We start from the raw sequence: 24,360 nt of genomic DNA, 5'->3' as shown, positions 1-24,360 counted from the left end.
GTAGGCATAAAAATGAGTATGTTGATGAAAATGACACACATTACATTTGGAGAACTTGCTTGCAAAAATGTGTACATTTTTCAAAACTGCATACAAAATGTATTTATTAGGAGAAATTTGCACTAAAATGCTGAATAATTTTTATGAGGATATTTTGAAAGAAAATGTTTAAATTGCTGCAGAAATGCAGAGAACCAAATTTAAGACTGGAAAAATGAGAAACCAGGAGAATCAAAACTGCCAATTCCTTCCATCTCAATTCCTTAGGTTCATGGTTCAATGGAAACATAAGAACCATGTTTAATTAGGCCAAAGGCTCATCTAACTCAGTATCCTCTTCTCATAGTGGCCCACCAGAACTTTGATCAAGACAGTGTTCCATTTTCAAAATGTAACCTCTGTTTTATTAGGGGTGCAGGGGAAGAGAGCTAACCTAAAGGAAACTAAGATGCCTTGAACTTTTTTGACATGTTGTGATAATTGCAAAACTGCTTAGTGCAGCATTTTATGGAATGAACTAAGATGACCATTTCTGCTGTTGCTTCAAAGTCCAAAGGCACTAATACTCATCTGGTGGGTGTAATTCTCTAGCAGAAGCAACAGGATAAGGTATCGCCATTTCTCATTTTTAATGCCCTTATTTCCTATTTTGCCTTCTTTAAAATAGACCTTGCATGAATGTTGTATGCACTCCTAAAGTGCCTATATCAGGAATGACCCTTTTTGGTCAAAGATAGAAATAATTACCTCTAGTAATTTTTAAATAACTAGAGGTTCTTTTAATGCACACAGAGAGCTAGATGATGTTTTCTTCGTAACTTTTGATGGTCCATAATTATGAGCTAATCAGACATTCCTGATGTGGAAGCTGGAGAGAAATAATGTGGCAGTAATAAGAACTCAGTAACTAGAGACTGAAATCAAAACTGAGCTTAGTTTTGAACACTTAAAGTGGAGTGTTCAGTCATCCTGGGGCAACAGTTCCACTTTTAAAAAAGGACTTTTGTAGTTAGGAAAGTGACAGAAATGTGCTGAACAGTGGGTGATGAACAACTGATTGTGCTACAGGCTGTATAGTGAATGTAGATAGAGATTGATTCTCCCTCTAATAAGAATTCTTCATGGAAGATCTCCTGAAGATCTCCTGTTTTGCTTAAGGGATGTTTCCTCTAGATCACTGAGTAGTTGCAATAAATAAATAAATTCTGACTTCAGTGAGGATCAGGAGAAATTTTCTGCTGGCTGCTTGAGAGAGAGGAAGAGGAAAAAATGGAGACTTTAAATGCATCTGCATTTAATTGTTTTAACTAGTCATACGTTTCATTTGTGCATCTAATTTTATTGATCTGTGACTGCTGTAAACAATTCATTCAGTTAATGAGAAGACTGTAAGCACCGTGCAAGCAAATCAGGATGACTGCTCATTGTCATATAACGTTGCAGCAAACAAATCATAATGAGCGCTCAATAAAGACCGGATATAGTATGACTTCTGTGTAAGCCTTGGGCAAGCAAATCAGGATGAATGCTTGATTAACAGGTTGCCTAGTGAAGCTCTGATAAAGGTTGGATATGTCACTCTCTGTGGTAAAGGACCACAGATTGAGGGCTTCTCAATAGTCCACTTCTTTACTTGAGATGTGGCTTGGAATTCTCACCACCGACCAAGGTTGTAGAGAGATGGAAGTGTCTGTGTGTATTGTTCAGTTTCCTTGGAATGAAGGACAGCGAAGACTGTGGTGTCTTTAGGATATATGGTTTATCTGCACATATTTACAGCCTAAGACTATGATGAAGGGGCTCACAGCATTAGGTCTTGCTTCTCCCATAGCAGCAGCCTTGGATCCCAGGAGAAATCAGGCATGACTCTGTCTCTCAACTGCCCAGCCTGCTTCTAGCCTCTAGCTTGCACACCCCTCAGCTGGGACTTTTGTCTTTCTAACCACAAGCCAGCTGGGGGAGTGAGGTACCCATTTCCCTTGTGTCATAGAGACACTTCCTTTGGCATCTTAATGGCCCATACTTAGACCATTACCTCTCCAGGAAGCTGGCCTGCCTATTTCAGCAATTGAATCCTTGTTGGATCCAGGAATTAGAAGGGACTCAGGCATATAGCCTAACCACTCCCCACACAACACTAATACAATAAGGTAGTTGCTCAGGTTCATAGTAAAACACAATCAAGGCCAGTCATTGCACTAGCTCTAGCTTCTGAACAGCCTTCAATGGCAACTTCTTGTAAAACGCATGATAAGAGTCAATCCTTGAGATCACCTGATCATGAATGAAAGCACTACCAGATCTGGAGAAGGGGACTGAGGAAAGTTGCATGTATAAAAAGCTGATAGAAGACTTTGGTTGGGAGAGAGGATACAGATGAGGTGCAGAAGTGTAGTAAGAGTTTATTTGCTCCTTGGCATGGTGTTCCAGAAAAACTGCTTACCACAGCAATTTCCTAGTCAGTTGATGGCCTTCTGGATACATACAGTATACATACAGTATATCCCAAATGTCCTGTTATATGTTTATGTCTGAACCCTCATACATGCCCAGCTTGCATGAGAACCCTAACATACCGTTTTTGATGAGAAACAGAGAGTTGTATGTGGAGACAAAGGTGCATTGTTCTAAAAGTGTGAGTGTTCCAACCTTTATACCAAAAAAAGAACTTTCCACAGCAAGAACTAACAAAAGAATTATTACAAGGAAAAGAGAGTAGGCATCCTACAGAGACAGTAAACCATGTGAGATAAACATAGACATATACACCATGGCAGCATTTTACTGTAGCTACATTCCTAGCACTCCCGCTTAAAGATAAAAGACCTTAGAATCCTAAGAAGCATAAACATAGAGAGTGAACATGGCATGTATTATGGGTAAGGTAAAGGTAAAGGTACCCCTGCCCGTACGGGCCAGTCTTGACAGACTCTGGGGTTGTGCGCCCATCTCACTCAAGAGGCCAGGGGCCAGCGCTGTCCGGAGACACTTCCGGGTCACGTGGCCAGCGTGACATCGCTGCTCTGGCGAGCCAGAGCCGCACACGGAAACGCCATTTACCTTCCCGCTGGTAAGCGGTCCCTATTTATCTACTTGCACCCGGAGGTGCTTTCGAACTGCTAGGTTGGCAGGCGCTGGGACCGAGCAGCGGGAGCGCACCCCGCCGCAGGGATTCAAACCGCTGACCTTTCGATCGGCAAGTCCTAGGCGCTGAGGCTTTAACCCACAGCGCCACCTGCGTCCCTGTATTATGGGACTCATGAAAAATAGGGATAGAGGCAAGATTATACCTTATCTAGGAGGCTCTGGACCAAAAGTCAGAATGAAGATTTCTATATCTGTGAGAATTAAGCTCTCACCTCTGAAACCATCACCTTTGTCAGGCAATAGAGATCTCGCCCTTTCCTTGGTCTGATCTCCAGCAGAGTGCTAAAACTCAGAGTGGCGTGAAGTGGGGTGGAAATTGTTAGAGCTTTAGGGTGCTGCCCGAACCTGTGCAAAACCTGTCCTTGAGCATGATTTGGGGTCTCATATACTTGCATGTAAAATGACTTGCAAAAGGGGACAGGAAAAGATTCCTTTCAACTATAAAGTTTAAAGATTGTTCTCAAGATTATCATGGTGTCTATGGAGGTGAGCAGGGCAAATCCATATGTTCAGGCAAAACAAGCTTTATCTTACTATTTCTAAGTGTTATCAATTAAGCCTTAAATGGAATCGGTGTTTGTTTGAAATCCAACTTACAAATCCCTGAGGAAACTGATTAGCAGGCTTTCCTGGTGGCGAAATAGTTTATCAGTATATGCTTCCTTGCAATCAGTCAAAAAGCCTGATGTTTCATTCTACATGACAAGCAGGGTAAGGGGTCACTGAGAGGTTGATAATTCAATATAACACAAGCAAGATTGAAGCCCTGATCCATAAAAATGAACCAAAGAAAAGTCACATCAAGTGTCCCTAATTTCAGCCTAGTGAAAGTTAGGGACAGAAAGAAAGACAAAACACTTTAAGACACACACACACCGCCTTAGTTAAAATGCTTGGGAACTTCTGAAAATAAGAACTTTCCAACATTGCAAAATGTATCCTTACATTAAAAAAAAAACTGAAAGGACTCTTTCAATGTAAAAAAAAATTCCTTTGTAAATGCAAGCAGAAAATTGGTTTCTTCCAGTAATAGCATTCTATTTATGTTAGGAGTTGCAATAAAGTCCTTTGTCTATATAACATAAATGCATTGTTCATCCAGTCATAGATGCCTTGTGGTGAAGAAAAAAGCACATATATCTGAAAGTGTCTTTATTATCTCTTTTAGCTGAGTATCATGAGGCTTCACTTACTGAAGTAATATTCACTCATTATCCAAATCCTCTGTCAACACTAGATTGGTAGATGAGATTGTAACCATGCATAAATGGAAATTAATCAAGTGTGGTGCCCATCATATGTTAATTCAGGGCATGATCCACAGCCTCCTTCTGCATCTTTTATAATACCAGCATACCTTTCCCAACCCTCACCCGTACAAGACTATAGAATAGTCTTTGTTTTGCTCTTCTCTGTATAGGGATGGCGGGGGGAATTCAATTCAGTTCACAAATAAAGGCAAACTTACCTTGTTTACACATGAACTAAAAAAACAGCCATATTTTGAAATTTGCATTTCTCCAAATTTTGGAATGCAGTTTCCAGCCAAGTATTGTAAACAAAAATGTGTATGCTAGGGTAAAATGTGTATGGAATGCATATATTTGTGGAAAATAATATACAAAGATGCATTATATTCAGGGAAATAGCTCTGCAAAAAATTGTATATCAGGAAAAATTATAGACAAACGTGTTTATCAGGAGAAATTTGCACTAAAATGCTGGTGAATTTTCATGAGGACATTTAAAAGGAAAAATTGCAAAATGATGTGGAAACATGAGGAACTGAACTTGAGAATAGGCTATCAATGGTTACAAATCCTGATGGCCATGTTCTACTTCCACTGTCAAATCTCTAGATACCAGTTGCTGGTAACCACAGGAGGGGAGAGCAGTGTTAAGTTCATGTCCTGCTTGTGGGTTTCCCATAGGCATTGGGTTGGCCACCGTGAGAACAAGATTCTGGACTAGATGGGTCATTGGGCTGCTGTCAGTGTGGTTCATGATATGATGAGTCCTGCCCTGTCTGAAACAGGTCTTTAATTTGATCCAGCAAGGACTCCCAGTTCAGTGGCAGAGCTCATGTGGTGTGTGTGTGTGTGTGTGTGTGTGTGTGTGTGTGTGTGTTTAAAAAGGTCTTAGGTTCAGTTGTTCTAATCTTCAGACAGAGGTGGGAAACTCTGACACCTTGGAAGGTTGCTATCTGACACTGTAGATGAGAGTGGGGAACCTGAGGCCTGAGGACAGCATGTGGCCCTCCAGGGTTCTGGGATTGCCCCAGGCCTTAGCCCTCATTTGTCCTGTTCCATGCCCTCTGAGTATTTTTGCCTGGCTGGAAAGTGTCCATGGAACTTACAGATTTACAACTTACAGATTTGAAAATAAGGGACCTGCAGCCTCACCTGTACCAGGCACTCAAGTCTTCCTGTCCTCCTGCAGTCTGGTCAAACTCATGCTGGGTAGCTTTGAGAACACTGTCCAACCAACTTTGTAACCAGAGGTTCAACTGAATAGAATCTGACTCACATGCACCACAAGGCCTATGCAGCCTCAACTTAAGATGGCTCCCTGGCCTGGCTTTGCACTGCAAAGTTTGCAGCAGCACGTGCAACAAAATGGCGTCCAGCATTCAAAAAACCCCTCAGCTTGCATTAACTAGCCACACACAAGGCATGCAAGCTCCACCCCCCAGTCGTTCTTAGACTTCTTCTTGGGTGAGTAACAGAGCCAAGCAACACAGTTGGAGCCTCCCTCCTCCCTGGCCGGCAGGGAGGGAGGGAGAGGAGCTGCTTCCTTTGAAATTTAAGGGACATCATTTAAGGGACATTTAAGGGACATCCATCAATAAGCGACAGCAGCGGGACATGGCGCTGGAATAAGGGACTGTCCCTTCAAATAAGGGACACTTGACAGCTATGGTCCATGGACAGTAATAACAATGTAGTTGGACCTGTGGTCTGATTCAGGGCCCTTCCAGACTTTCTTTTTATTGCACATTCATGATTATTTGTACTAATGACATGATCCTGTTTTTAATCCTATTTGCACTTGCAAACCTTTGGGGGGAACAGACTGATTCACTTCAAATCAGTGCATATCTGATAACTTTCTGCTGAGATCCCGTAGCTTTTTATACCACAAATGGGGGGGGAGGGGGTTGCCCCACGTTTGTTATGCTACAACCCCTCTAGGCAGCAATAATGCAATAGCATTGGGGGAGTGTTGCAGAACAAACTAGAGCAGGATAAATCCACAGTTGGTGCTCTATTGTGTCAATGACATGTTGCAGAATATACCCACTGCAACAAAACACCAGTATGCAGGGGCCCAGAGTATAAGCCAGCTTCCTGTGTTCTCAAATTACTGGCAAGAAGGGATTTGCAAGTGGAAACATGCAAGTTCCAAACTTTTTGCTCATGATGCAAACGTTGTAATATTAGAGGAATCTTGTGGCTGGTTTGGAAAATTTCAAGAGAAATGGTATATTGGCTTCAGCAAACAAACTGTTCCAGGGAAGAAGGGGCTGACAATCCAGTTCCCAAAAGTCAAGAAGAGACAAATGTATTTTATCTGGCGACACAAAGTCTGCTCAAAAAAGCACTTGGAGGAAGTGAAACCCTTTGCAAGTTTTCGGACTGTAAAAAGAAATGAATCTGAATGAAATGGAAGGAAAGGGCCAGACGAGAAGTACTGTAGCCATATTTTCAATGATGCAGGGAAGCTGCTGTTTTTGGGGTCAGATCATTGGTCCATCTAGTTCAGTACTGTCTACACAACCTGCTCATCTCCCCCTTGAGTTGAGCATGTCCTACACACAACTCACAGCCACCAGTGCCCAGCATCAACTGCCTGAGGCAGCCGCCTCACTGTGCCTAATTATAGGACTGGCCCTGAGGTGGTGTTTCATAAATTATAATCAATAAATGTCACCTGGTATCAGGCATGTTTGCAATGAGAATGCAGTGATGTGAGCTTAGATAGACCACCACTTCCACACCTGATAAAACAATGCAGCTGCAACCCCATCACACCCATGATTCATCAAAATCTGGGCAGGTTAAGGTAATCACAAGAATAAAGGCTCCCATAGTATTTAGATGTATTGTGATATACCAGGGTCCTCCAGATATTGCTGACTACAGCTCTCTTCATTTCTTAGCTCTGGTCATGCTAGCTGAACCTGGTGGCTGTTGGAGGCCCACAATAGCTCACCACCCACAAATTTCACGTCCCTTCAATAAACTGAATTCAGTGTGGCCTCACTCTGTTGAACCATCAGACTTTGGAGGCCTGTAAAACTCCAGGCTGGTTCAGACATTGCCAAGGGGTGCAGAAAGATGGCAGGTGAGAGACCTGTGCATCAGTTTCCTCTCTTAATGTAATATATTTAGTTATTAGTTCAGTTAAATTGATTGTAGGCTGTTTTCCCAAAAATGCTGCCTGAAATACCACACACCCTTACATTGCTGTTTATTTATATGCTGCCTTTTGACCAAAAAAGGCCACCAAGGCAGCTCAGAAAGAGTAAACAAATACATGCAAATACAATAATGCAAATGCAAAATAATACAAATGCAAGTGATATGATTCAAAGCAAAATCTTAACATTTCAAAAGTATTAAAAAACCAGCATATCTGTGTTCCTGCCGAAAAGAAATACTTAGGCAGCAGCTTTGCCTTATAAGGGTCAGTGAGAGCCAGTGTGGTGTAGTGGTTAAGAGCGGTAGACTCGTAATCTGGGGAACCGGGTTTGTGTCTCCGCTCCTCCACATGCAGCTGCTGGGTGACCTTGGGCCAGTCACACTTCTCTGAAGTCTCTCAGCCCCACTCACCTCACAGAGTGTTTGTTGTGGGGGAGGAAGGGAAAGGAGATTGTTAGCCGCTTTGAGACTCCTTAGGGTAGTGATAAAGCGGGATATCAAATCCAAACTCTTCTTCTTCTTCTTCCCAGGCAGGGGGAGTGGGGCAAGGCAGATAGAAAATCTGCTTGAAGGCTCTTTTGGAATTTTCTGGCGGAATATGTGGTGATTGCCACCCAATGGATAGTTGTAAGGGATGCGTAGAAAAGTTCAAGGAGGAGGAGACTATCATTGGCTACTAGTTTTGGTGGTGATATACTACAGTGGTACCGCAGGTTAAGAACTTAAATCGTTCTGGAGGTCCATTCTTAACCTGAAACTGTTCTTAACCTGAGGTACCACTTTAGCTAATGAGGCCTCCCGCTGCCGCTGCGCCGCGTGATATCTGTTCTCATCCTGAAGCAAAGTTCTTAACCTGAGGTACTTATTTCTGGGTTAGCGGAGTCTGTAACCTGACGCGTCCATAACCTGAAGCATCTGTAACCCGAGGTACCACTGTACCACCAAACGTAGAGGTGGCATGCTACTGAATAGCAGCTACTAGGGAGCAACAGGGAGAGAGGGCTATTGTCCTCATGCCCTGCTTCCCAGAGGCATCTGATTGGCCATTGTAGGAAGCTGGATGCTAGACATGATAGGGCTTCAGGTGCATGGGGAGAGTTTCATTGGAAAGACCCCAACAACATCTGTAGTCATTGTTTGTATTGCTTTACAGGGCTTTCTTCCACAGAGATGGCAAGATGCTGCCTTCTCCTGCTTTCTTTGACGCTGGTTCCCACTAGTGCTCATGGAGAAGATTTCGCAAAGACTGCTGTTAACAGCAATATTAACAAGCGCATAAAGAGAGAGTGGATCTGGAATAAAATGCATATTATCGAAGAACACAATGGGACTCTACCACATCATGTTGGGAGGGTAAGAATATATTTGTTGAATTTCAGTCCTGCCCATCCTCCCAAATGAATGTAATTTTTACCCTGTTCTTTTACAATTAACGATTGATGAACCATCAATTCATAGTTCAGTTGTAAAGGATGTGCTTTATATGCAGAAAGGCAAAAGTACAATTCCTGGAGTCTCCAGTTGAAAGAAACTATCAACGGCTACTAGCTAGGATGGCTACATTCTGCTTCCATGGCCCAAGGCACTTGCTGTGAATACTGTTGCATGAAGGTCTTGCTTTTGGGCTTCCCATAGGCCTCTGGGTTGGCCTCTGCAAAAACAGGATACTGGATCAGATGGGTCATTGGCCTGATCCATCAGGCTCTTCTTATGTTCTTACAAGCAGGTAACTAGTGACGAGGAAGATCTCCGCCTATGAGTTGCAGAGTTGAGATAAACTGACAATTTGTCCAGTGTGGTATGAAGTAGCTTCCTATGTTTTTCCAAATTCCTTTTCATTTCTATTGTCTGCCTGTGTGCCAGCCTCTCATCCAACCTGTGGCTGCTGTTGCTGAATGCCAGCTCAGCTCTGAGAAGACCTTGCTCACTCATGATCTGGGCACCACAGTTCAAGAAGGACACTGACAAACTGGAACGTGTCCAGAGGAGGGCAACCAAAATGGTCAAAGACCTGGAAACGATGCCTTATGAGGAACGGCTAAGGGAGCTGGGCATGTTTAGCCTGGAGAAGAGGAGGTTAAGGGGTGATATGATAGCCATGTTCAAATATATAAAAGGATGTCACATAGAGGAGGGAGAAAGGTTGTTTTCTGCTGCTCCAGAGAAGCGGACATGGAGCAATGGATCCAAACTACAAGAAAGAAGATTCCACCTAAGCATTAGGAAGAACTTCCTGACAGTAAGAGCTGTTCGACAATGGAATTTGCTGCCAAGGAGTGTGGTGGAGTCTCCTTCTTTGGAGGTCTTTAAGCAGAGGCTTGACAACCATATGTCAGGAGTGCTCTGATGGTGTTTCCTGCTTGGCAGGGGGTTGGACTCGATGGCCCTTGTGGTCTCTTCCAACTCTATGATTCTATGATTCTGTTATTCTATGATTCTATGATCTGATTAAGGATGAGGAGGCCAATCTGGTCTGTATCACTGAGACCTGGGTGCTCCCCTGTGTATTCAGTGCAGTATCAGGGAGGGGGAGTTGCTGTGGTCTATAGAGATTCTCTCTCCCCTTCAAACTCTCTGTCCAGTTTGGGGGGAGATCTAGAGTGTGTGTTCCTGACCCTGGGCAATTGGGACAGATTGGAGATTCTGCTGGTTTACTGCCTGCCTCACTGAAGCTCAGTCCACATAAGACTGAGGAACTGTTAGTAGGTGGTTCCCTACACTGGATGGCTGGGAGGTTGCCTACTCTTGATGGGGTTGTACTCCCTCTGAAAGAGTGGGTATGCAGCTTGGGGATGCTTTTAGATCCATTGCTGTTCTCAGATGGCCTTGGTGGCTTGGAGTGCCTTCCATCAGTTTCAGCTGGTGGCCCAGCAGCACCCCTATCTTGACAGGGATGGCCTAATGTTTGTCGTCTATGCTCTGGTAACCTCTAGCTTATACATTATATACATTATACACAGGGCTGCCTCTGGAGATGGTTTAGAAACTTCAGCTGGTGCAGAATTCAGTGGCCAGGTTTCTCATTAGGGCAAGACAGTTTGAGCATATAAAACCAATCCTGACCCGGCTGCTCTGGCTGCCAATTAGTTTCTGGGCCCAATTCAAAGTGCTGGTTTTGATGTATAAAGTCTGAAATGGCTCAGGACCACAATGCCTCAAGGATGTCCTCTCTCCATATGAACTGACACTGAGAACATGCTCTGAGGCCCTTTTTCATGTGCCTCCTCAGTGAGAGGTCCGGAGAGTGGCAACACATGAACGGGCCTTTTCTGTGGTGGCTCCCCACTTGTGTAATGGTCTCCCAAGGGAGGCTCACCTGGTGCCTTCCTTACATATCTTTACATGTAAGACAAAAACATTCTTCTCCCAGGCCTCTGGCTAATTAAACAATTTATGGCCTTTTAAACTAGGTGGGAAGGGATATTGTTTTTGTTTGTTACTATGTTATGCATTTTTGTGCTTATATATTGTAAACAGCAAGTGATTTTCAGGTGAAGGGCCATATAGAAATTTAATAAATAAATAAAATAAATAGAAATAGAAATTATTCGGCAAACATTAAACAAGCAGTGCACACCACAGCAGTTCCAGGAAATTATTTTGCCCATGGATCTACATGAAAGTACCTAAAGCCATGAAAGCTGGAAATCTATCATTTTCTACGAAGCCCTAGTATTATAGCACTATGACCTTTCTGCAAAGCTTAGATGCATTTGCGGGTCTGAGAGCTAACACAAGCATGTTGAGAAGGAATCAGATATATGCTGTTCCTTTCTTGGAAGACGAACGAGCAAACATACAAGGGAAGGAACTCTCTTTGGAGACAATTCCAGGAAAAGAGAGGAAGCTTTGCCATGTCCTACAGAACAAGCTCACATTAGCAGACAGTACTTGCTGCAGTACTCACAGCCTGTCAGGCAAATGCACTGATCCAGAAAGGTCCCCTTCACTTCACTATGACAGCCTGACAGAACCCTGCTAACATTCAGGGAGATGAAAACATACAGCTGCCTCCATCAAGGACAGCATCAAACTCAGCAATGAACACCATCTGAAAAGCTTTGCCTGAGTCACATGCAGTCAATCAAGGGGATTTCATAATGTACTGTTCCATTGACTATATTGTTGTATGCCACCCCTATCTCCATGCAGGACGAGACTCTAGGGGTTCCAAGCAGCTTACCCAGGGTTTGTGTTTTCTTTTGGAAATGGGCCACAGCAAAGACTTTGGTGTCCATATATATATATATATATATATATATATATATATATATATATATGGTTTATTTACACATATATACAACCTGAGCAATGGGTTTTATGAGTCCCTGGCCATTGGCTAGGCTTCCTATGGCTTCTGCGAGTTGTAGTTCAGCAGCATCTGAGGATTATGTTCCTAGGATTCCTTACTGACTGTCACAATTTTGTTCTGCTTTCACATTTTAATTCTTATTTACAGACTTTGTTGTACTTTTTAGATCACATCAACCATCAGGAATCCCAATGCTAAATACGTTCTTGAAGGGGAAGGTGCTGGGACTCTGTTTAGAGTGGAAGACAGCACTGGAGATGTGTCTGCAAATGAGAGGCTGGACCGAGAGAAGAAAGCTGAGTACCACTTGAAGGCTCACATTCTTGACCGTTTCACTAATAAGTCATTGGAACAACCCTCCGTGTTTCGTATCATAGTCTATGACATCAATGACAATGCCCCAGTATTTGTACAAAAAGTGTTTAATGGTTCTGTCTTGGAAATGTCACCACTAGGTAAGCTCATCTCTCTCTTTAAAAAAATGCTACTGTGCTTGCATGCAAAAAAAGAGTACCTTAACAGAAACTAGGCATGGGGAGTCACTTTCTGCCCAAGGGACAGATTCAAACCTAGCCAACCTAGGACCCTAGAAGTTGTTTCTCTGCCCAGTAGCAGGCAAGGCTAAAAGTGAAAAGTGAGGGGCAAAAGACAGCAGGTTGAAAGGCCAACAAAACAAAAAGACCAGCAAAACATTTTTTAAAAAACAATGCATTTTTAAAAAAATTAATTTAATTTAATTTTTATGTATTCTGCAAACATTTTACATATTCTTAAATTTAAGTCTCCTTTAAGGCTTAGTCTTTAAAGCATCTAAAATGAATGTAAGATACATAAAATGTTAAGTTTAATCAGGGGAAAGCCACAGATAACATGGAAAGTGGCAGGACAAATAAAAATGATAGATGGGTAACATCAAATGATGTCACATGATTGGCAAGTGGGCAGAATTTGCTAGAAATGGGTTCAGAGGCCAGAGGTTTCCCACCACTAATATAAATGAAAAGAAGCCTAGATCATCCAGTTGCAGTAAGAAAGCTAACTCTCCCTTAATTTCTTATGCTGAATACTTGCAGAAACAGACCATGGCTCAGAGCCACTCTAGTCATGTGGAGCTAGCTGTGTGCAGTGATTTATGGCCCTGGGTGGAGGTTCAAGAGACATCTAGCCAGCTCAGCCAAGCCCAGATTAGCACTTAGATGCATAATGTTCTTTGAGAGCTTACACACACACACACAGAGAGAGAGAGAGAGAGAGAGAGAGAGAGAGAGAGAGAGAGAGAACCCACCCTAGATCCCTGGTCTGTAAGTAACCTCTCCCTTCTCTTAGTTAACCCTTTCCATCCTTGACTTGCCACTTGTATGGCTAGCCCCAGAATAGCTTCCTCTTTCACCAAGCCTTTTAAGCTGATATCTTTCCCAGTCTACATCTGCATTGGAATTGTTTTAAAGATATTTTTATTGTTTCATCACTTGTTTGTCACCCTGGGCTCCTTTGTGAGGCAGAGCAGGCTATACATTTATTTGATTGATTAATTGAGCATTCTTATTACAACCAGTGTGGAGTAGTGCACTAGTGTTCTGGACCAGGAGCCTGGGTCAGTCACTGTCTCTCAGCCTGGCCTACCTCACAGGCTTGTGGCAGTGATGAAATGGGGAAAGGAGGGAACTGTGTACACTTACATGGCCTTGAGTGCTTTGGAGCAAATGTAGGATAGAAGTGTCCTAACAACAGCAGCATTAAATAGGAGGGTTCAAAGTGGTGAGGGAGGAAAAGGTTTGTCTCAGGAGAGTCGATTTTTCACACCTCTTTAAGCAGATTCATCACAGTTCTTGTTGGCAGTTTTTTACACGAACAGAATCTAAACACTAATAATGAAGTATCATCTTTTGGTAACAATCTCTCTCCCCGCCCCCTTGCTCTTGCTCTCTCTAGGAACATCAGTCACTAAAGTGACAGCTGTAGATGCTGATGACCCCACAATTCTTGGCAATACTCGTGTTTCCTACAAAGTTATTCAGGGAAACCAATACTTCAAAATAGATGATACTGGTAGGTATGATATCAATAAATCAGCTGGTGAAAAGTAATCCTGCCAGACTCAACTCCTCCCAATTCAGGAAAGCTAGTCCTGGGAAGTCTGAGATCTATAAGTAGAACAAAGCACTCTTATTGCTCACGCTAACAGGCAAGCCTGAGTAGAAAACTTCTGTGTAGAAGGCAGGCCACACCACATCATCTGTCAAGTCAGCTTGTTGATCTGTCAGCCTTTGAGAACTTTCAGACTCACTGTGAAATAATATACTTCTGCATACCCGCCTGCTGAGTCTTCCAAGCAAGCAGAAACCAATGCCTTTTTGACAGGAGTGCCAACTTGGCCCTGCAAACATGGGTGCCCGGGGCTGTGAGTGCCATGCAGTGTGCATGGCCCTGGCACTAAAATTGTGGGTGCCCAGCCCCTTCGTGGGGAATTTTGTGGGAGTTCAGGCACTCAGGGCCCCAGGGAGTTGGCACCTATGCTTTCTGATGGTCCCATTTAGTTTCCAAACCAATAGATATGAAACCACCAAAGTTTGGGATTAGAAGGATCTTTGAAAAGTTCAAAGGATTTCTCACCCCCTCATCTGCTGATGAGGAGCAAACAATGACAGCTGGCTTTTCTAGATTTGAAGCAGGTAGGTAGGTAGACCACACCACATTTAAAGTTTACCTTGGAAGGATGAAAAGGGAGAAGAGAGGACTGCCTTGGAGAAGACGGCTGGACAACCAAAACTGGCAAGTAGTGATCTGAGGGAGGGAGTCAGAATTCTGTTAACTCTTTTTAAAATTAAAAATGCTAAATTAAAGGCAAGCAGTAGAAATTTAGGTTATACAGATTAATCTAATAGTAAAAAAAAAAAATGTTGAGGTGATAGATGAGGCAGATACATGTTTAGCTTTCTTCTTTTCTTTTACAGGAACAATCTACACAGCTGTACCGGATTTGGACAGAGAAAAAACCCCTGTTTATACAATTGTGGTAGAAGCAGTGGATGGCCATGGTCTACACTCAGAAGAATCAGGCACTGCTACAGTCCGCATCTCACTGACTGACATCAATGACAACTTCCCAACATTTAGGAAAAGTTAGTTTTGCAAAATCAATGAATTAAATTTAATGAAGCCATCTACTCCTAACTCAGTTGATGGAAATTGCATTCAGTTGAATGTAATGCAGTTTGGGTTCTAAATCTGACTAGATATTTAGAACATTTGTATATTGCATGACAGCATGTCAGACCACTGATGCATCCAGTACAGTATGTCTACACTGGCTGGCAGTGGCTGTCCAGCGTTTCCATGCAGGGGGCACTGCATACTGCTAGGCAGAGTAGACAGTATTAAGCTAGATGAATCAATGGTCTGACTCTTTCTATGGGTGTTATGCAATTCTACTTTTACTCAGAGTAGACCCATTGAAGTTAATGGACACGCCTAACTTAAATTCATTAATTTCAGTGGGTCAGCTCTGAGTAGGACTAAGTTGGTTACAGCCCTGTGTTCCTTGAAGCTAACACAGCCTTCTGCCCATGCCACCAACTGACACACCATCATTTCCCATTCATTCAGTGAAAACAAAGAATGAATGGGTGGGTCTACAGTAAACAGTTAGATTTACACACAGAAGCTACAGTTTAGGGCCTCAAATTAGAAGGGGCCTCTAAATACAAAAATATTGAATTTCAAGTTTTACATAACTGGTTAAAATAAACAGGCATATTGCAAATGGGGATGTAAGAAGGCTGCACTTTCTGTTGTGATCTGTATTTGTCACAATCAGTGCTGTTTCAATTCTGCTGAAGTTTGGTTTCTGCCAAATATTCTGTTATTCATCACGTGGTCCATTAGTTAATGTATGTTATGTAAGCTACTCCAGGGGCATCCTGTTTCCAACAGCTGATCCTGATACAGCCCCTTAGCCAAAAGGATACCCAGGCCTCAGGGCATGAAAACACTCAAGATGGCCACACATAAGGCCAATGCCACACAATTTAGTGATAAAAACTGAAATGAGCAAAATGATGATCCTTTTGTTAGCAAGAACATGTGTTCTGGTTTTCCTTTTATTCCAACGTACTTTTATATGTTTGTTTTCCAGAAAACTTCCATTTTGAAGTCCCTGAAAATACCAGGTTAGATGGTGAAGTTGGTAGACTGGAAGTTGAAGACATTGATGAGCCACAGAACAGAAATACAAAGTACAGTTTTGTCCAAGGACCTTACCAAGATACCTTCAGAATAGAACCAAACCCCTTCACAAACGAAGGAATAATTAGACCTAAGAAGGTATGGTAATGATCAGGGTATCATTGTTTACATCAGGGGTGGGGAATCTTTGTGAGCCCAAGAACTACCTTCCCTTAATTTTCCAGGAGCATGTGCCCATGGTTGGTAGGGCCAGTACAAAAGACACACACACATCCATTCATACATCTAGACACATCCAGTAGACCTGAAGGAGTGTCTCCATCCCCATCGTTCAGCCCGGCCACTGAGGTCCAGCTCTGAGGACCTTCTGGCAGTTCCTTCACTGCAAGAAGTGAGATTACAGGGAACCAGGCAGAGGGCCTTCTTGGTAGTGGTGCCCGCCCTGTGGAATGCCCTCCCATCAGATGTCAAGGAAATAAACAACTATCTGACTTTTAGAAGACATCTGAAGGCACCCCTGTTTAGGGAAGTTTTTAATGTCTGGCGTTTTATCGTTTTTTTTTATTATTATCATTAATTCTGTTGGGAGCCGCCCAACAGTGGCTGAAAAACCCAGTCAGATGGGCGGAGTATAAATAAATAACCATTATTATTATTATTATTATTATTATTATTATTATTATTATTACCCACTCTCACACAACAGGCTAATAATTGACTAAATAAATCTACATGTGTACAAAACTTCCAGAAGAGTTTGCAAGAGTTTCCATTAAATTCCAGGTTCATTCCAAAATGGCCTTTGCCGACCAGAAATATAGGGCCACAGCTCAGTGGTAGAGCATCTGCCTTGCATGCAAACACCTCGGGTTCGATTTCCAACATCTCCAGGTAGCACTGGGAGAGACCTCAGTCTCAGACCCTGCAGAGCTTCTGCCAGTTAGTGTAGATAATAGTGACCTAGCTTCCTGTGTTCCTAAGTATTAAAAAAAATGTTCGTTGTATACACAGTGTCCCTTTTTATTGTGTACTGATAATGTTCGCGTGTGTGTTTTTAGCCACTGGACTTTGAGAAGGTATCCTCCTACAAGTTTGATGTTGAAGCAACTGATGCCGACATTAACTATGCATATTCCAGAACGAAAGGATCCAAGAGTATTGCAAGCGTAACCATCAAAGTTCTCGATGTTGATGAACCACCTGTCTTTTCCCAACCTTTCTATATATTTGAAGTTCAAGAAGAAAGTGACATCAAAAAGGTTATCGGATCTGTGTCGGCACATGACCCAGATAGAGCAAAACGGAAAATAAGGTAACAGAATGTTTCTTCTGTACCCAAAAGGTGCTTAGTCAACTGAGTTTGCATCCCTTGCAACAACACTTTATCCATAATACAGCCCATGATAATGTGTTGAAGAATTGAATTTTTATACTGTATAATGCAGGGATGAAGAGCCTATGGCCCTCCAGATGTTGTTAAACCAGAGACATAGCCTGGGCAGGGCCAATGAGGCTGTGGCCCCAGATGCACATTTCTGATGGGGCGCAACTAGGCACCCCCATCACATGTGACTGGGCCTTTGGGGCTGGGGCAGTGGCAGAGCCTCCTTCTCCTCGTGGTCACATGCCCTGCCCCTGAACTAACCGTGAGGGAGGGAGAGAGCACCATGCTTCATGTTCCCCTTCCAACAACTCATCCCCCAGCCCCAACTCTGTCTCTGCCTTGGCTCCTCCTCAGATACTACTTTGATACCATTTTTTAATGCACCCTACACAGATATCACATCCTGAGATCCAATTATTTCAAAATATCCACCACGGGATATATTTCTGCCTTGAAGCCTTTGGACAGGGAAGAAAGTGCCTGGCATAACATAACTGTGGCAGCCAATGAACTGGAGCAAGACAGTAAGTATGAACTTGTGTCACTAGGGAATTTGACAAGAGTGAGGCACCCAGCCATTCCCTCTTCTTTGCAGATTGCAATAAGCAGGCAAACTACAAGTCCTCCCTCTTTGAACCTTTTTACTGTTGTATCCATGCCGTGAAAGCCATTCTTCAGTGGGGACCATCCCAAGGCCTTGTGCCAAGTGGATGGCACCAATCATGAGGGTCTTACTATCTGATTCACTCCTCCACTCCTCCAATCCTATCAAGGATATGATTTTATGTTAAAAACCCATATTTGCATGATAATACAGCATCACAGAATGCAGGCAGGGAGGGAGAAATTCAAATCAGTTCACATTTAAAGGTGTATCTACCTAGTTCGCACTTTCCTAAACTATAGCTATACAGCCATCCTTCGAAATTCACAGTTGTTTGACATTTGCAATGCAGGTTTCTCACCAAGACATGCTTATAAAAATGCATAGAGTGAACATAAAAAATGTGTGTATCGGTGACAATGCCATACAAAAACATGTTATATTGGGGAAAATTGCTTTGAAAAAATACATACATTAGGTCCTGCATACAAAAACGTGTATATTGGGAGAAATTTGCACTAAAATACTGGTGAATTTTCATGAGAATGTTTTTGGAGGGTGGAATCACAAACTGATGTAGAAAAGTGGAGAGCTGACAGAAACCAAAATTGATAGATATGCCTATGTGGAATGAACCATCAAAAAGCATATTCCTCAGCTCTCTGCAAGTTGCATCCAATGGATATTAGAATTGGATGCAACCCTATGCGAGCCAAAACCCTGCTTTTTAGGATTCAAGATCGCATGAAGATAGCCCTAAGCAAACAATTGTGCATTACATGTGGCAGTTCTCTGCAGACATTCTTACATGTCTCAGAGTTGAGGCCAGCCACCAAGGTTCCTCTGCTCCAATTCACTCACCACCATACTGGTTGCCTCTATTTGATTTCAGATGGATGCCTGATTGATAAATATGTGATTTTCTTCTTGCTTCAGGAATTGTGCCCAATCTAGAAACCCACGTACCAGTTTACATTAAAGTTACTGATATAAATGACAATGCACCAGAATTTGCTGATGTTTACAATCCTAGAGTGTGTGAAAATGCCGCACCAGGAAAGGTAACGTATCAGAACCAAACTGCTAATACTACTCAGCTGCACAAACCAGCAATCCTTGCCAGGATGGAATCTTCCCATTTTGCCCCCCTTAAACCTATGTGCAAATCAGAACACTGATCTGCAGATATATTCTCAGAAAACATTTCCCAAAATTAAACCCCTTATTAAGGAAATGTCTTTGGGGTTTTTCAACTCCAAGAGTATCATTATTAAAAATGCAATTGCAAATAAAACAAGGAGGATTTGGTATTATATCACCAAGCTTATTTATTGACAAATACTAGAAACTTGAAACCCAAAATTAGTGATAACTTTCCAACTTGGGAAACCCTAGAATATAGATGTATAGCTCCTTTATGTTGATGGACTGCACTAGGATCACAATATACCGTATTAAAACCTAGGATTCTCCTGAAACAGGATTGACAGCTAGAAAATATGGAACACAGTGTCTACTAAAAATTGACCGATTTTCCTATGCTAAACTGACTTTGTGGGGAAATCCCACTTTAAAAATCAGGGTGGGGTGGGGAATGGTAAAATGAAAGAACAGGATGGAGGCAGGCATATTGACTTTAGACCAATTAATAGATGAGAATGATGAATTTTATAGTTGTGCTATATTAAAAGAAAAACACCACCTATTTGATTCAGCCCAGTGGCAATATTTGCAGCTGCACCATATGCTAACATCTTTATTTGGACCGGCAGCTTTTACAGCATCTAATACACCTAAGATAATAAAACAATTGGTTAAATCCTCTCAGACTAAAAAGCCAGTGAATATTTTCCACAGATACCTGGTCTCAATTAATCAATTTGACATACAGCATCTGAGAAATGAATAGAATAAAGAATTCTATTTTACCTAAGCCGTGGGACAATAATTTAGCTTCTATAGTTAATGTTTTCTACAACAAAAAATAATATTAAGAATCTATTGCCCTTAGTTTCAAAGCTGTTTATTTCATATTGTATCACAATTTCAAGTATTTTTATATTTTTATTTAATTTTTGCTTTTGTTTTGTTCCTTTTCCTTTACTTTATTTTCTCACTGAAAATTTTCAATAAAATATAACTAAGAAAAAACTGATCTGCAGATGAAGCCACATAATCAAACCTGTACTTATGAGGTGCTTCAAGGACTGGCTCTTTCTTCTTTTTAACCTTTTTAACCTTTTACACTGCTCCACAAAAGCCCGTGGCTGTGTGGTACAATATATTTTTCAAATTGCTCCCAGGGAGTAACTGTACCTCATAACATGAAGTCCCTTCCTGGGCAATTGTTTGAGGGAAAAGATGGTCCTGTATATTCACGACAACCTTTTCAATTCCTGTAGACTGTTATCATGATTTCTGCTGTGGACAAGGATGAAATGTCACCAGGAGTGAAATTCAAGTTTTCCTTGGTGTCTGAAGAGAGCAACTTCACTCTAATTGACAATCACGGTACGTTTCTGTGGATTTCATGAGATGGCAAAAAGGAAACATTGTGTGAATGTTAACTAGCCATGCTCCAAATACAGCTTCATGGTTTGCTTGTCCCTATTTATAAATTACTTAGGGCTGTCTATATATTGTATTGTATATATTGTATACAGTGGTACCTCGGGTTACATATGCTTCAGGTTACAGACTCCGCTAACCCAGAAATAGTACCTCAGGTTAAGAACTTTGCTTCAGGATGAGAACAGAAATCGTGCTGCGGTGGCGTGGCGGCAGCGGTAGGCTCCATTAGCTAAAGTGGTGCTTCAGGTTAAGAACAGACCTCCGGAACGAATTAAGTACTTAACCCGAGGTACCACTGTATTGTATTATCATTTATAGAACATTTCTAAACTGCCATCTCATTCAAAACTATCATGGTGATGTACAGCACAAGCACTGAAACATCACAAAGTTATAAAATACAGAACAAATGACCAACACCGAATCAAACTGATTCTCTAAAACTGCTAATTTCCCAAAACAAACCACTCCTGTATAGAAGAAGTCTCGATAACTCCTGGCCACCCAGACATTTTCTGGGTTCCTTAAAATATTACTTTGCCTCAGGAGCAGATGGCTGGCATTCCTACAAGGCAATCACCATTTGAGATTATCACTTAATGAGACACTATTGCCTTCCTCAGATAGCACAGCGAATGTCACCGTCAAATACGGACAGTTTAATCGGGAACTAGTCAAAACCCATTACTTGCCTATCATCATCTCTGACAACGGCTCACCCCAGCAGAGCAGCACAAACACCCTTGCCATCCATGTCTGCAAGTGCAACGAGGAAGGGGACTTCACTTTCTGCGAAGAGCCAGCAAAACAAATGGGAGTCAGCGTCCAAGCACTACTTGCCATCTTGATCTGCATCCTCACCATCATTGGTAAATCTACTCATAAATATTCACATTTCTGGCCTTCCCAGGGGATAGGGGGAAAGACCCCTTATATTACATATAAGGAACATAAAGGGGTGGCAGAAAGGGATATGAAAATGGAGTAATTTTGCTCTTTAAGGTCATGCGGTAGCAACCATTTTTCAGAGATGGCTACTTCTCCCACCTTGCCAAACCTCAGGTTGAATCAGGTTATGTTTTCTATTCAACCACATGCTTGTTTTGCTTCTCCATTCTACAACTAATTTATTATTTGTTTGCAGTGATTATGGTGCTAATAGTTATGAGGAAGCGACACAGGAAAGACCTGAACATTCTCAGGAAGAATGTGACGGATATCCATGAGCAGCTGGTGGCCTACGATGAAGAAGGTGGTGGTGAAATGGACACCACCAGCTATGATGTGTCAGTCCTCAACTCAGTCCGCCAGACCAGCATGAGGTCACCAAGGATGACCATGGAGAACAGGCCTTGCGTATACTCCCGGGTACAAAAGCCCCCAGGAAATGGGATCTCGGGCACCGGAGAAATGGGCATTATGATTGAGATGAAAAAAGACGAAGCTGACAACGACGGGGATTTGCTGCCGTATGACACTCTCCACATATACGGTTATGAAGGGGCCGAGTCCATTGCAGAATCCTTAAGCTCTTTGGGATCAAGATCCTCAGACTCTGACATCGACTATGATTTTCTGAATGACTGGGGTCCCAGGTTTAAAATGCTGGCAGAGCTTTATGGGCTGGAACCCAGTGAAGATCTTCTGTATTGAGCGTTCTGTATTGACAGGTTCCCCCAGCCTCAGCCACAGACAATGTGGCTAAGAGAATGTTGGTTCAGAAGACGGAACCAACTAGCAATTCCTGCATTCCCAATACCTAAATCAGTTCAACATACTTTTTTCTGAGCAGGTTTACATGACCAGGATGATAGACAGCAAAAGCGATGACTTTTGAGCACTTCAGAAGGGACTCCATGAGCATACTAATGCATCCTGCACATGAGGGAGGACCCTGATTGGGCCACATAGAGTCCTTTCTGGTGCACTCTGACACATGTATGAACAGCAAGGGCAGGGCTAGATCTCAAGGCACACACACATTTGGAAGTGTGGCTCTTTCCCAGCCAAGCATTAATGATCCTTTCTTGCTTATTTTAGTTACTTAGAATATCTGCCCTTTTACGTCAAAACCCACCCATGATTCTGGAAGGAACAATTTCCAGGACTTCAGGGAGTGCAAATTTCCTAGTCTTGAGTGTAGGTTTCATTTGATTGCAATTTCCATTATGCATGTATATACAGGCTAACTTTTTATTCATTTTTTAATGCTCCTTTTTTTTCTTTTCAAACACAGCTGAAGAAATTCAGCTGCATCAGGGAACTTTTCCAAGTTACAAGCCTCATTAACTGTGAAACTATCTTAATGCTTTTCTTCTTGCTGGTGCCCCCCACCCCTTCTTCCAGGTACTGTAAACATGGATATTTCAAGCATTTGATGCTTCCAAAACACCAATAGGAGATTCATCACTGATTTGACCTTTCCAAAACTACCCTAGACCTTTCCCAGGTGCTGTGTTGCCTGTTATCCAGTGGAGGCTGGTGTCCATTGAGACTGGAAGAGCAGAAGATAAGGAGGCCAACAGTAGGGGGGCACTAAAGCGAGTGATAGAAGGGGCCAACTAATTCTAGTTTTGTCCCCATTCTCCTCTCTGCTGTGTTAGACAATGACAACTCTGAGACTAAGGATGAGGAAGCTGACAGCCTGTGCTGCCTCTTGGACCTGTGAGGAAGTAGCTAGGTGGGTGCCAGCTGAGGACAGACCCAACTTGGAGGGGGCAGTGCCCCACTTGCCCCAGTGGACTAGTCTCCATTGCTGTTACCTCCTCCCCCCAGTCTACCTTACGACTGTGCCCAGATATCTACTGGTTCTTCATCCGCCAAGTCCCCACCACCACCATCCCCATTCTTCTGTTTACCATGTTGTCTAATGAAGACTTCTTTTAGAAAAACTCCAAATCTTGCCACCTATTGTGTGATATTTTGGTTGCCCTGATACAGATTTTCTTTTTTTCTAATGGGCCAGCATGACTACCTTTACTTTTTCTGTGAGCAGGGTATACTCATTTTCACTAGCATGCAAAATCCAAACTATACATATAAGTATGGTTCTACTAAATAATGTATGGCTATTATTTGTTTAACAAAATATTCCTACTAATGAAAGTAGTTGGGTGTAATTAATGTATGTGATGTTTAACCAGTGAGGTTAACTATAAAATCATTTAAAGCTATTGTAAGGCAATTGTAAACAATATCCAGTTTTTAAAGTGTCCTATGATCCTTGTATTTTGTAATCTGTTTGTGTTAAAAGCTACTCTACTGTACATCAATGGTTTTTGCACTGGATAGTTTCATTTCCTATTTAAGTTGTATGTATGTACGTTGTGGGTGGGGAGGGTTACCTACATAAAAGCCAAATTCATGTATACTTGCATTTGTCTGCTCATTAGTAAGATTTTCAGGCAAACCTGTGGTGACTTTAGTGCATTTAAAAGCAGGGAAATCTACAAACCGGATGATAATATCTGCTTATCAGATTGCTGAGGAACCACTTCTTCCCTTATGTTGTAAGTCACCTCCAAGGGATAAAGGGCTATAAATGTAGTGAGGAATGGGGTGTAGCTCAGTGGCACAGCACATCCTTTGCATGCAGAAATTCCCAAATTCAGTCCCTGGCATCTCCAAGCAGAACTGGGAGATATTCCTGACTGAAACCCTGAAGAGAAACCCAGCCAACCAGCATCCACTATACTGAGACAGGTGGATTAATAGCCTGGCTCAATATAAGGTGATA

At 42.3% G+C, this 24,360-nt stretch overlaps 1 protein-coding gene across 2 annotated transcripts in view; it reads left to right on the top strand.

Annotated features, from left to right (window-relative positions):
- CDH5 (cadherin 5) overlaps positions 1-23,992 on the top strand; it is a 31,744-nt gene extending 7,752 nt beyond the window's left edge. The window contains exons 2-13 of one of the 2 annotated variants that reach the window (XM_083753526.1): positions 7,307-7,491; positions 8,722-8,921; positions 12,047-12,335; positions 13,813-13,929; positions 14,835-15,002; positions 16,016-16,203; positions 17,124-17,377; positions 17,843-17,973; positions 18,990-19,114; positions 20,456-20,564; positions 21,248-21,493; positions 21,769-23,992. In XM_083753526.1, the coding sequence (XP_083609652.1) occupies positions 7,485-7,491; positions 8,722-8,921; positions 12,047-12,335; positions 13,813-13,929; positions 14,835-15,002; positions 16,016-16,203; positions 17,124-17,377; positions 17,843-17,973; positions 18,990-19,114; positions 20,456-20,564; positions 21,248-21,493; positions 21,769-22,277 (2,343 nt within the window). In that variant the 5' untranslated portion in view covers positions 7,307-7,484 and the 3' untranslated portion in view covers positions 22,278-23,992. The remainder of the gene's footprint in view (positions 1-7,306; positions 7,492-8,721; positions 8,922-12,046; positions 12,336-13,812; positions 13,930-14,834; positions 15,003-16,015; positions 16,204-17,123; positions 17,378-17,842; positions 17,974-18,989; positions 19,115-20,455; positions 20,565-21,247; positions 21,494-21,768) is intronic. The other variant, XM_083753527.1, reaches the window with a different exon arrangement.
- The last annotated feature ends 368 nt before the right edge of the window (positions 23,993-24,360 follow it).

This window comes from Podarcis gaigeae (genome assembly GCF_964106915.1).
Source record: "Podarcis gaigeae genome assembly, chromosome: 8".
NCBI lineage: Eukaryota > Metazoa > Chordata > Lepidosauria > Squamata > Lacertidae > Podarcis > Podarcis gaigeae.
Note: the sequence above shows the minus strand (reverse complement) of the source record. Positions and strands in the feature narration are given on the sequence as shown.